The sequence below is a fragment of the Mustela lutreola genome, chromosome 6 (genome assembly GCF_030435805.1).
Source record: "Mustela lutreola isolate mMusLut2 chromosome 6, mMusLut2.pri, whole genome shotgun sequence".
Classification (NCBI taxonomy): Eukaryota; Metazoa; Chordata; class Mammalia; order Carnivora; family Mustelidae; genus Mustela; species Mustela lutreola.
The window spans coordinates 58346737-58360141 of NC_081295.1; the positions used below are offsets into that span (position 1 = coordinate 58346737).

General features: G+C 39.7%; 1 protein-coding gene across 5 annotated transcripts in view; it reads right to left on the minus strand.

Annotated features, from left to right (window-relative positions):
* Window positions 1–13405, minus strand: part of UTRN (utrophin) — a 509162-nt gene that overhangs the window by 325730 nt on the left and 170027 nt on the right. For all 5 annotated transcript variants that reach the window (XM_059177336.1, XM_059177335.1, XM_059177337.1 and 2 more), the window contains 5 exons: window positions 11286–11399; window positions 10495–10650; window positions 6762–6932; window positions 4744–4923; window positions 289–423 (listed from right to left, as the gene is read on the minus strand). In XM_059177336.1, coding sequence (XP_059033319.1) covers window positions 289–423; window positions 4744–4923; window positions 6762–6932; window positions 10495–10650; window positions 11286–11399 — 756 coding nt within the window. The remainder of the gene's footprint in view (window positions 1–288; window positions 424–4743; window positions 4924–6761; window positions 6933–10494; window positions 10651–11285; window positions 11400–13405) is intronic.

Sequence of the window (13405 nt, forward strand, 5' to 3'; positions counted from 1 at the left end):
GCTGGAAAATTCATCCGGGGAAAGGTAAAAACCAGCTGGAAAATCACTAGGGCACTCCAGTAAATGCACACATGCCTAAAACGTACGTACTATCAAACCACTAGCCCACCCCACGAGGCTGAGTTAGCTGGTCACCTATAATCTAAATACGCGGGATCGTATTAGCACTTCAGGCCACAGAAGTCCTCGGACCACCAGAGAGAAAGCAAATGCATGTGTCGACACAAAGCACCGTGCTCCTGCTCGGAGTGGTCACCTGGCCTCACGGCAACCGGTAGAAGGCCCTACCTCCAGGGCTTCGTTGATGGCGTCTGCCTTCTCGGGCACGGCCTCAGTGCTCTTCATGCGCTCCTCCAAAGTGCTCAGCCAGCTGGTCTCAAGATCCAAATAGTGAAGCAGCTCGATCCAGCAGGACCACACCTCCTAAGTGAGCAAGAAGAAAGCTCGGCTACAGAAGGAGTCATGGGAGGAGTGCCTGAGTGGCTCAGTCACGTAAGCCACTGCCTTGGGCCCGGGACATGATCCCAGAGTCCTTGGTTCGAGTCCCGCATGGGGCTCCTCGCTGGACAGGGCGCCTGCTTCTCCCTCTGCCTGCTCTGCCCGCTGCTCCCCCTGCTTGTCCTCTCTCTCTGACAAATAAATAAAGTCTTTTAAAAAAAAAGAAAATGTCATTGGAGATGCGATGTGTCTCCAGCACAACACATTCTCTCTAACGGATAAGAACAATGTCATTTAGAGAGGAGCGTATTTGAAAATTTAGGAACTGATGAAGTTGGAGCTTCAAATAAGGGAAAAAATAAAATTCTTCAACAAATCATATTAGACCAGTTGGGCGAGGCGGGGGAATAAAGAGGAATGAGTTGCCTCCCTCTGTGCACTTAAAAAAATAAAAAAAAAAACTCCAAGGATCTGTTTAAATGCTAAAAATAAAACTATATATAATGAGTAAAAGAAACCAGGAGGGAAACATTATTAGTTAGTTTTTTTTTTTTTTTAAACAGGAAGGTAAAAAGTACTTCTAACTGCAACACTTTATAACAATCATACAGGAAATTAGAATTCCCTGCAGTCTACCCTATTGCAACTCAGAGCTCACTGATCTAACAATTTGCTGTATACTCCTTCCAATTTTTTCCTAAATTTCTAGGAATGTGTCTATATCTGAAGAGAGTCACATGCAACCAAATGGGAGTCATCCTATATTCTCTACATTAGTCCCAATCACTTATTCCCCATTCCTATGGGAGTTTTGCAAGGAAAGGGATAAATTTATCCTCCAATTCCAGAAGCAAAATTGAGAGGAACTACCTCTTCCCATATGGGATGAGCCTCTTTGACTGATCAATTTAGAAGGAAGAGTCCAGCACGGAGCCTCCTAGGCTGACCGGCTTTCAGACCAAATGATGCGGAGAAGGCACATTCCAGCCCCCCACAGGAGGTGGGTTTAGCAGGTCAGGGGGCCAGACAGTGGGTCTTTTAGGTTTCATAGGCCGCATTCATTCTCCGTCAGAGATTCTTTTTTGGTTATTGTATATGTGTTTTGGTTTTTGAACCACCCTTTTAACATAGATAAACCATTTTTAGTTCATGAGCCTACAGACACAGGCCACAAGCCAAATTTAATCCTTGGGCTATAATCTACCAACCCTGGCTAAGACTAAAAGGGAAAAGAGGTGTCTAGTCCCTCCAATTTCTACACACAGACAGCAGACCAGGATCTACCCAATGCCGAGCAGAACCTTATCTCTGATGGGGAAAAAAAGATTGAGTCCCAGACGGGCATTCTCAAGAAACCAGCTGGGCCCAGATCAAGCAACAGTCATGCCCCCGGACTGGGGCACTGACCGCCCGCACGTACCTGGCTGGATTCCAGAACTACTATTATTAGATTTCAGAGTCACCATTACCAGTGACTGTTACTTACCTTCTATTCCATCAACATTTTTACATGGGAGTGCCCACTGAGGCTTTCCTGTGCCCATCTCACCATGTATGTTGGGAGGTAGGACAGATAACCTATTTCGTGTCCAGGTCACCAGATCTAGAGGTGCTGGTCCCACATTCCTGCACCTGAAAACTGCTTCAGGAGCCACATTTTGCATCTGGACCTAAGGCAGGTCACAAGACACTGGGTTTCCAGCTGCACTGAATATGATTTTGGGAGTCCCGAGGAGAACCTAAGCGCAGTTTGCGTGAGGGAGCAATGAAACGAAGTCACGGCCAGAGAGTGAACTATGACAGACTAATAATAACCACACAATTTTTGCCACTCCTGCCATTAAGTGGCAAAACTGTTTTCTCCTCCCCCAGAATGTGGGCTGGCCTGGGCAACCTGCTTAGAACGAAAGAATGCTATGAAGGTCATGTTCTACCAAACTGCAGGCCTAGCCTCTCACGGGACTGGCAGCGTCTGTGTTCTCTCTCCTAAAAGCCCACTGCCCGGCTGCCAAGAAGCCAGAAAACAGAGAGGCCAGGAGGAGAAAGACCTGCAAAGGAGAAGCCGTCGCCAGTGCCCCCACTGAGCAACCTGAGTGAGCTCTCCCTATACATGGAGCAGAAGAGCCACTCCGCTGGGCCAGATCAGCCCACAGCAGCAGAAGAAACAAGAAATGGCTGTGTTTGTAAGCCACTGTGTGTGAGGAGGTTTGCTACATAGCCACTGATAACGGAAGTGTAAGTGTATCTATTAAACACATAAAAACGGGCATGGGAAGAATGTATACCAACTCCTGGAAACCGACTACTTCAAAGGAGGGATTAGAGAGGGTATGTGCTGGACAAGGAGGAAACATAGTCTGTAATGCTAATTTGTTTTATTTCAAAAACAAGATCTGGGAAAATAAGGCAAAATAAGCTGGAGGATACATATATAGGTTATACATAGGTTATACAGACTATATGGGCATTAATAGTATTATCTGTACTTCTCTAAAGTTTGAAATAGTTCATGATTTGAAAAAAAAAAATTTTAAGGCATCTAGAAATAATCGAGGTAATAAACTTGGACTCTGCCAAAGAAAAGCATTTTTACTCTAACTTAGGAATTGGGACTATTTCTGCCTAAGATTCCTTAGTCATCTGGGGCATCATTTAAGAGCATTTCTGTTTTTAAACTTTTTTCATCTTTTCATGTCCCCCTTTAAAGATATTAAGGTCTCATCTTCTCTCTCCTATCTCTCTCTCTCTTTTTTTCCCTGGCATTCTTCCTTCTCTTCTCTCAAAGGAATTCTCTCAAATAAATTCTGAAGTAATTCTCAAAGCAATTCCAAATTCTCAAGATACGTATTTCATTCCTCTTCCTAAAATTGCCACCTCTGGGTCATAAACACAACCTGAAGAAATGACACAGAATACGTGGTGATCTTTTGTTAGACTAATATGACTTGGGACTTTGTGCATTATTTTAACATATTATGAATTGTTATTTTGGCTGTCAATAAATAGGAAAACAAAAACACGGGTCAAACTACAGTAAAACTCAAGTCCAGGATCATTCACCAGGACCCAAGATTAGGCATACATAATATTATATGTTCTATTTACAAAATTTTAGATTTTAAATTCTCAATTGAGTAACCTCGGTTATTTTATGTTAGACAATATAGCTGACCTCTGAACAACACAGGTTTGAAAGGCATGGATTCATTTACACGTGGATTTTTTTTTTTTACAGCACAATAACATAAACATGTTTTCTTTTCCTTATGATTTTAACATTTTAACTTACGTTATTGTAAGAATACCATACATGATACATAAAACATGCAAAATATGTGTTACTTGACCACTGATGTCATCAATAAGGCTTCTGGACAACAGAAGGCTGTTAGTAGTTAAGTTCTGAGGAAGTCAAAAATTATAAACAGATACTCAGCTGGGTGACATCAGGTGTGGTCAGTGCTCCTAACGACCCCCAACTCCACATTGTTCAATGATCAACTGTATGTTAGCAGTAAGGAATGAGGTTTCATTTGATGTAAAGCCTTCTTATTAACCAGTCTGAACTACACATATTTATCTTAGCACAAAATAGATTCAGAATAAGCAAGTACTGAATGAATTTAAATATCACAGCTGGGATTGTTTACCATTGTAGGATTTACCACGATACAGTCATTTATTTTAGGTTGAACTGAATTTAAATTATTTATAAATTTCAATGCTTCTTAAATCTTTTCAGTGAGATGCAACAGAAATCACACCAACATCAAAACAAGTAAGCAAAAATGTATTTAAAACAAAAATAGTCAAAAATCATCTACATCTTCAAGCCAGGGGGATAAATGGTCTAGCAAAATACCAGCACATTACAAGTTCTTCTTTCTGTCAGGTGGCCCTCTAACTTCAGAGACCAGTCATAATAAAACATTTCCTTTCACCTCTGTGTCCTAACCATGCAATGAAACAAAACAGAAGCTCACATTACATTGTTCTAGAATTTTAGAATTCGAACAGACTCTACAGCTTATCTGAAACACAAAAATCTTGATTTCACATAGAAAACATGTCTAGCGATATGAAACAACTGAAACAGCTTTCCTAAGACCCTTCTACTAATTGAAGGCAGATTTGGGTTTCCTATTTTTTATCCCAGTTTCCTTTTATCAACCTGTTATCCAAGAATGACTTTTTCTTTCTGAACCCACACAGGAAAAGAAAATTCGAATTTTTTCTAACATATGGAAATGATCAGTCCTTTACAGAGTTTGATCTCAGAAACACGCCACTGATAAAACGACATACCTCTAGCGTGTGGCATTTCCCTCGAATTCGGTTACAGAGAAGTTGGTAATTCTCCAGCACAACATTCAGCTCAGATGTCAATTCCTGGCCACCAGAGGGCGCCTTTGCAGCTAGTAACATGATGTTGTCCTTGAGAATCTTCACTCTCACCTCCTTCTGCAACACGTCCTCTTTTGCCCTCTGTTCCAAGAAAGGATGAACTTGAAAACGGCCTGCCTTTCTCAGTAACCAATTTCTTTCTTTTTCAAAGAGATAACTAAACCAAAATTAAAATGCTGACATGATTCTAACTACCTAATTGGAACATTATTTAGGTAATCGCCACAGAGAGTACTTTTGAAGTAAGAATGCTGACGGTAACATTTACATTTCATAACAAGCAATGTGAGCCCCTAAGGTACCTTCAGTTACTGACGTGAAGTATTTTCAAAGTCTGGGTCCATGAAAAGAATCTAAGGGAGGTATTTTCATTAAACACTGTAAGTCTGAGCATCTTAAACTTTAATAAATAAATTTTCATCTCAGTAGAGGTATCATTTAAAAATAATGTAAACATACCTGTTTTTATCCTAAAACATAGGTGTGTCCATGCTTCTGATAATTAATAGCATTTCGAAGACGATGACGAAATTATACTGGGAAGTCTAACCTAGTCCAGCTTCTTTCCTGACTCTCCCTCCAAGCTAAGGATGAAGACTCACTTTGAGAAAAATCAACCTAAAACAGCTTTTCATTTTCCCTTTCAGCTTTCCGTGTTGCTTAATGGTTTTAAATTTCCCTCAGTTGTTAAAGTAATTAAGTATAGTGGTTTTAAAAATTATAATGGTTGTTTGAAACAATAAAAACAAATAGAATGTTGCCCAATCAAGGGCTTTAAACTTATTTCTCTAAGGTTTCATCCCCAGGGACTTTAAGAAACCACAAAACTACAATGCTTATAATATAAAGAAAGAGAATAAATTAAATGAAATGGTTCTTAACAGGATAGGCTACCTTTAAAATACCTTATACTGAATATTTTAAAAGCTCTCAAAAGAACTACACTAAAAGAAATGCTTCAGTAAAAATACTACATACAAGTACTAGAAAAGTCCCTTACTGTATTTATTTTGATTCATATTCAATAAGACACTGATGAAATATAATCCCCTTTTAAACAGATATATAGGGATTTTTGCTTTAATTATATTTTTAGGCAAGTTAAATTTGGCATAAAACAGTTACTATGTGGATTAATCTTACTTTTTTTTTTTTTTTTTTTAATAAAAAAGCCTTTAAGACACTATCTCCTTTGGTTTGAACACTGAAGGACACTTGAAGCAATGCTAGAAATTTGGGAACGATGCCCAGTTCTTTTACTGTACAAAAAAAAAAAAGAAGAAGAAGAAGAAGAAAAGAAAGCATTCAAGACTATTGACACAGGAATGTAAGTTTACAGGAAATACATCCTGTGGCTCCAAATGATATTAAATCCCTTGACCATGTTCCTACCGCGACTCTTACCTGCTCGAACAAAATTTTGTTATTCACGTGTTTCCCATGAATTCACTGGAAGAATACCTTTGCTAACATGAAGATAAATTGCAACCGATTTGGGAAGTCACCCTTGGTCCTAACAAAAGACAATGCTTTAAAACTTCTGGAAACAGAGAGGGCTGAGGGTCACACAACACTGTCAATGTAATCGATAAAACCAAATTTCTGAGTCATTCTCTGTGGCTCCCTGAGGTTCTATTGGAAGAGACGGCCTTCGGGGCTTTCATGGACGCAACTCCTGTGCCATATGCATCACGTGGACTCCTGGCTTCCTTTTCCTGGTAAAATCATAGCAGCTATCCTTCCATATTTTTTTTCCAGTTTGAAATCCAACTACACAAGATTATATGTCCATGTCGTTCTTCACAGATGACAGATAGACAGATAGACAGATTCATTCACCAATTCATTCATTCACTCAGTCCTTCATATTTAACGGAGAAGGGGAGCAATCAAACCTGTTGCCACTGGCCCAGACTCACCTTCATCTCTTCCACCGCACTCTCGAGTTCTTCCGGGGACTTGTACTCAAAATCCCTCTCCAGGTACTCTTCTTCTGCCTGGGTCATCCACTCCTGCATCTCGGCCAAGTCTTTCTTCAGGTTCACTGCTTTTTCCTGACTTTCAGACAATCTATTTTTTTGAATAGCAATCTGGAAAGGAAAAGCCATTCACCCAAATAAACAAATGCTAACACACTAAATGTCAAGTTCTAGTTTCTAATATCTAAGGACACAGGGTAACCTTCCACCAAGAGCCTTGTTTTAACATTCAGATAAAATCCTTCATACATTTGTGCTGACGTTGTGGAATATTAGCGACAATGAAAACAATCCTTATAACTGCGATGCTATACCACATCTTGGATAGTAATCTAATATGGAAATACCTATTATAATCCTAAAAATGCATAACTCTTGACAGAGTAATCCCAAGTGAAGGAATCTAACCTACAGCAATAAAAACATATAATTTAAGGAAATTTACAGTAGCGTTATTATGGAAAAAAACCTGGAAGCAACCAGAATGTCTCATTTTCTCCCATAAAGCACTACCGTACAAAATTCTGGTTTAGATAATCTACTATACTGTATCCTGCACACCAACACAAAAAAGTAACATCAGAAAATAGGTTTTGTCTGAATCTAATTCAATAACTTAAATATTTCAGATAACCACAACACTTGATATAAAAATATGTTCAGAGAGACCCTCCAACCACAAACAGACTTCAACTGTGAGAGGAGAGAGCATCCCACAGAGAGCACCGAGCGCTCGCTTCCTCCCACTCAAAGGAAATCTCAGCGGAGCGATCATGGAGTCAGGGCCTTGCTTGGCCACAAAGCTGACAGAGACCAAAAGCCAGCACAGGAATAGGACGGCTCTCGTGAGAGAAAGAGCGAATCCTCAGAGGCTTTCCTGTTCCCACCCTCCAAACAGGATCACAGACATAAAAATAGAAAGGGGTCAAACAGGAGCTCTGCTTTCCTGTCTCCATAAGGGGCTCCAGGAGCCAGCACTCTACACAGTCCCCAAGTCCTGCTGATCAGCACTCTAAGTGGGGTGGCTGTTTTTAAAAAATACATATATACAAATACAGATTCCTTGGGTTCCGTTTCCAGAAAATTCTCCTTCCTAGCTTCTGGATACTAGTCAATTATATAATTCTCATAGATCCAGAGAGAAATAAAGACACTAATGAACTTTTTTTAAAAAGTTCCAAACTATAATTAATTATCCTGAGATGATATATTTCTTATTTTTTGGCATTAAAATGTCCCTTGTTTCATGATACCAGGGATGTAACAGATGAAACAGATTGTTTTTATTTGTTGATTGACTTTATATATCCATCCTTTCTTAGCAAAATAAAAATATGGCAAGGTTATATTTGTCCAAAACTTCTTCAACCTTTATACAACTCAATGAAACACAAGAGTCTGGAATGGCTTTAGACAATGACTCACACAATACATGGTTGCCTCCGTGATGAGGACCCTTAAAAATTTCCCATACATTTACCTTCATGATGAATCAATGGTAGTTAATAATTATTATATGTTGTCATATCTATATGTTTGTGTATATGTAGATAGATACATAGATCTAAATATCTATGTCTGTCTGTATCTATCTATCACTTTCTTTGGTCCTTGCTGGCACGTCCAAACTGTTTTCTGTATTTACTTTCTCCCAATCTCAATAAATTCAAGCACAAACCATCAGATTATAGCACACTTAGAGAAATTTGAATTGGGCCAGAATAGATGATATTAAAAAGTTATTTTCTTAAGTGTGGCAATGGTCCTGCGGTTTTGCAGAATACTGTCTTTATTCATGACGGAAGCATTTTGTATTTAATACTCATGCTAAAGAACTTAGGGGTGAAGTGTCCTGATAGCTTCAAATTCCTGTCAAAAGCACATTTTTAGGAAAAAAAAGTGTGTGTGTGTGTTTGTGTGTGCGTGTGTGTAGAGAGAGGGACAGAGAGAGAGAAAGCAAATGTGGTAGAACATTATAACTGGCAAATTAAAGAATGGGTATGTGGCTGCTCCCTCTACCTTTATTTCAACCTTCCTTTAAGTCTGAACATATTCAAAATACAGAATTTGGAGGAAAACAATGAAAACAAAATAAAACATTCCAAGGACGGAAATTATCAATTTTTCCTACATAAACATTAGCCAAAAAACATTACATGAAGAGATGTGTGCCATGTAAGGGCTGTCTGCGGAACAGTCCTGTATGTCACACCTTCTCCTCCCATTTTCCACCCCTCCTCACTCACGCCAGCTTTGTGTAACTTCACTGGCGAAGCACAAGCAATCAGAAGAGAACTGCACTGCAGTCCTACCATACCCAGAGTGGCCCTCCTTCAGTCACCACAGAGAAACTATCCAACAGCAATTCTTCCACAGAGACAGCGGACCTCACTCCTCTCATGTACGACACACTTCATTCCAGAAACTATCTTCTCTCAAATTCTCTGCTTCCTTATTTTCTCCTTCTAACCGAGGTCCTTCTTTTTGGCATGCAAATATCACCTAACATCCCTTATTTCTAAAAATGACAAAAACAAGTCTTCGGATACCCAGGTCCCTGCACACACCCCATTTCTCTGCTCCCTTACATAGAGAAATTCCTTCCTCAGAGTTGGTTATACTTGTTGTCCCAACCGCTCACCTTCCCTTTCCTTCTCAACATTCTCCAATGTGACTCTCTTCCCTGTCAAGCCACCAGACCCTTTTCTCAAGGTCATTTAAAGCCTCCCTCTTGTCAGATCGAAAGCTAGACTTTCAGTTCCCTTTGGCCTCAGCAATCCTCAGTACAGGGCACCGTGGAAAGCTTTCTCCATCTGGCCCCGGGGCCTCACAGCCCCCTGGCGTTTCTCTGCCAGCTGACCCTAACTCCTCAGCGTCTTTGGACTTGCCCTCTCCTCCTTCCAGCAGTCAGTGCTGAAGAGCCCCGTGGGTGTGCCTCATAATCTCACACTTAGCCTTTCCAGAATGGAAATCATCGTTTCACCTGCTCTCACAAAAGCTTCTCGTGCCTTGAGTCTCCACCGTTTCACCAAACAGCACCACAATTCACACCCAGTGGAAGCTCTGCACAAACCCTCCGCTTCCTTGACCATTCCCTTTCCAAGATGACATGTCCAATTCATTACCAGACTCCTATCTCTATTTTCAAACATAGACCAACCCTAACAGTCCTCGTGATCTCCAGCACTATCTCTCCAGTCTGAAGGGCCAAAACAGCAATAACCTCTTAAATAATCTTCTCTGTTTTCACTCTGGCTTTCCCACATGGTAACGTCACTTCCCTGCTCAAACCCCTTTGCTTTCTGTGTGAAATCATCCTTGAAATAAAATTTTAAAATGTTGTTTCAAAGGCCATAGACAATCCCACCTATATTGTGACTTTGGACCTTACCCACCCGCTAACTCCTGTCTTCATTCTCTTCCAGCTACACTGCCTTCTAGTTCTCTGTTGAACATGCCAAGCTCATTCCCACCAAAGAGCCAAACTGGCCTGTTAGTGCCTTCCCTTAATTAAAATAAAAATCCATTTCTTTGCCCCAACCGGCCACCCATACTATAGCTGTTCTAGACCACTGTTTTTCAAAGTGGATGGGATATAAAATCAATTCAGACACTGAAAAAAGGGAACGGTCTGCCTCTTAAAAGCCACAGACAGCAGACCCGAAAAACCTACCTCCTTGCTAAGTTTCTCCACTTGGGTTTGGTAGTCCACTAGTTTTGTCTGCATCCAGGTTTTGATCCCAGCAACTGGACAGCTTCGAAGGTTCGCCTCTATTTCTCTCATGCCTTTCAGAGACGAGTCCATTGTTTCTATTTCATTAACAAAGGCCTGAATATAGAAACAAGCCCATATTCAGTTCATTCCTATATAAATGGGTGCCATAACTATAATTTGTCTCTGCTTGCATCCCTGAAGATATTACAAAAACAGACTGTTTGAGAGTCAGGACTTCTAACTACTTAAGAAATATTGTGCCTTGAGAAATTCATTTCACCTGGGTGCTTCATATAGCCATCTGCCAAATTAGATTGGAAATACTTGACTCTCGGCAGGGAATAGTGGTCTCCATTAATTTACAGAAGCCTAATGATTTCGCCAAATATAAATTGCATACAGTCTTACTGGCAAATTTCACTTGTTAAGTACATTTCTCTTTAAGCCTCACCATGTGGCATAATAAGAGCAATGTACAATTGGTGATTATGACCCTAAAATTATCATTGGAACATAAGATAGCAGCTCCTAATGAATTAAAATCGCATTCTATAACCCTGGCCAAAAATGAAAATATAGTCATTCTTTTAATAACTTTAAGTTTTAAAAAAAAAAGGTTTACGATGAAAGATATTTTATCTCGTTTTATTGTCATGTCATATTCATGCAATTTTAATAACAGCAAATAACAAAGAAGCAGAAGGAAATGTTATTTGTTACAACAGAGTTCCTAAATCAGCAGAACTCACAGAGCACTGGTCCAGCTGACTCTGAAGCTCTTCCGCGTCTCCCTGGACAGCTTGCTCTTTCATTAAGAAGTCTTTCACGCCATCCACCCACTTCTCAATGACTTTCAAATCCGCCTAAATCAAACACAATAACAAACAGGGAAATTACTCAGTGACACTCAACCCTAGTGCATCTCGAGATCTATTGCTATTTCAAGAAAGGCAACGTTTCACAACTTTGATAGCATCGTTTCTATTTGTTGTGTATCTTTTTTTTTTAATCTTCCAAATCTGAAAATAATGATTTTTCTTGATGATTGACTAAAATCCTTAAGAGATGACAGTCTGGTGATCATTCTAAAAATCTCAAAACACTCTCCAGGGAACCAAGCTACTTTGCTTAAATGTGCGCAACATCAGTGATTAAAAATTCAAATCACAGGAAAAATGCTTTACTACATGTAATCAGCTTAAAAAATCTTTTCTTCTCATATAATTTAGAACAATTTTTCTCCAAAAGTTAGCTACTCGAAGCAGGGATACATTAATAGCATAGTGGAGGGATACATTAATAGCATAGTGGAGGGGATACAATAGATTGATTGCTCGTCATGTCAGACACTTTGTTACCTAAGAACCCAGGACAGTCCGCTGCTCAGCTTCATCCTTTCACCCAATATTTACTAGGCACCCCCTGCAATCCTTACTGTGTGTGGTGCTGCAGATCAAAAACAAGTGAGAAAGGAAACATTTTGCGGAGAGAAGAGACAGTAACATTGGAACTGGGCCATTAATAAAATGAAGTAGGTCCAACTTGATCTCCAGTATTAGAGCAAAGTAATGGTCATTTCTTCCCAAGGTTTCCCATTCTGTCACTGGTCAGTTTTACTTGTTAGTTTCCCTGATATGGAGCTGAATTGGTTCGTTTATATCCTGTCAATTCTTTGCTTCTCAATCAACGCTAAGAATGGAAGTACATTTACAATCCTGCTCAAGATTTAAAGCAGTCACTGAGTCCTCCCTTGGTCTCCTATTGGCTAAGCATTCCAAATTCCTTCTGGTATGTCTCTAAAACATGAAGTCCAGATATGGCACTCATCACACCCGTCTTCATGCTCAGGAAACTACACCAATTTTTTTTAATGTCCTTATAACATACCACCCAGAACTAACTATTCTTCTCCTTATAATGCTGGAATGAATGGTAACAATGGAACCTGCTATTTCACATATTGCTCTTATACTCATAAAATGCCATCTAACATCATTTAAGCTTAATTCTTCTCGTTGTAGGGTTGTTTCTTTCTTCAATTTGTTTGTTCATAGATATATTGGTCACAATATTATTCATGGTTAGCCAGAATTTCAAAATTCCCATAACCTCAAAATTACATTTCCCTTATCTCATATTGCGTCAGTGACTTCTGGAATAAATTCAAGACTTGATATTTATAAATATAAAATCTTCCCTTGTTATGTTAACAACAGTTACCAATGTAATAATTAAAAGCCAATAAAATGATTTAAATTGCTAGTTTCACCACTTTTGTACCAGCTACTCCTCCTGGCTTTCTCTTATTTGCAAATCTGACAGTGGGGTATCCTATTCCTATTGGAATTTTTTTTTGCTGCTGGGTTTTTTTTTTTTTTTAAAGATTTTATTTATTTATTTGACAGAGATCACAAGTAGGCAGAGAGGAAGGCAGAGAGAGAGAGAGGAGGAAGCAGGCTCGCTGCTGAGCAGAGAGCCCGATGCGGGACTCGATCCCAGAACCCCGAGATCATGACCTGAGCCGAAGGCAGAGGCTTTAACCCACTGAGCCACCCAGGCGCCCCTTGCTGCTGGGTTTTGAGGGTTTTTTTTTTTTCTGGTGAAAAATAGGGCCAAAGACAGTGCCTACCTGAGCATTTCCCCATGAGGATGCATGTCATTCATTAATCAATAAAGTTTTAACTTAGTTTTCAAAATACAGGAATCTATGTAACACTAGCATCTAACTGGCTAACCACCTCCTTTGCATAAGGTTGGAAGATATTTCTCAAATACTTTACTGATGAAGTCAAGAGTTGCTAAAAATGAGTTTGGGAGCCATTATTTGAACCAAATAAGCATACATGAAAGGGGAGATTACAAATGTCTG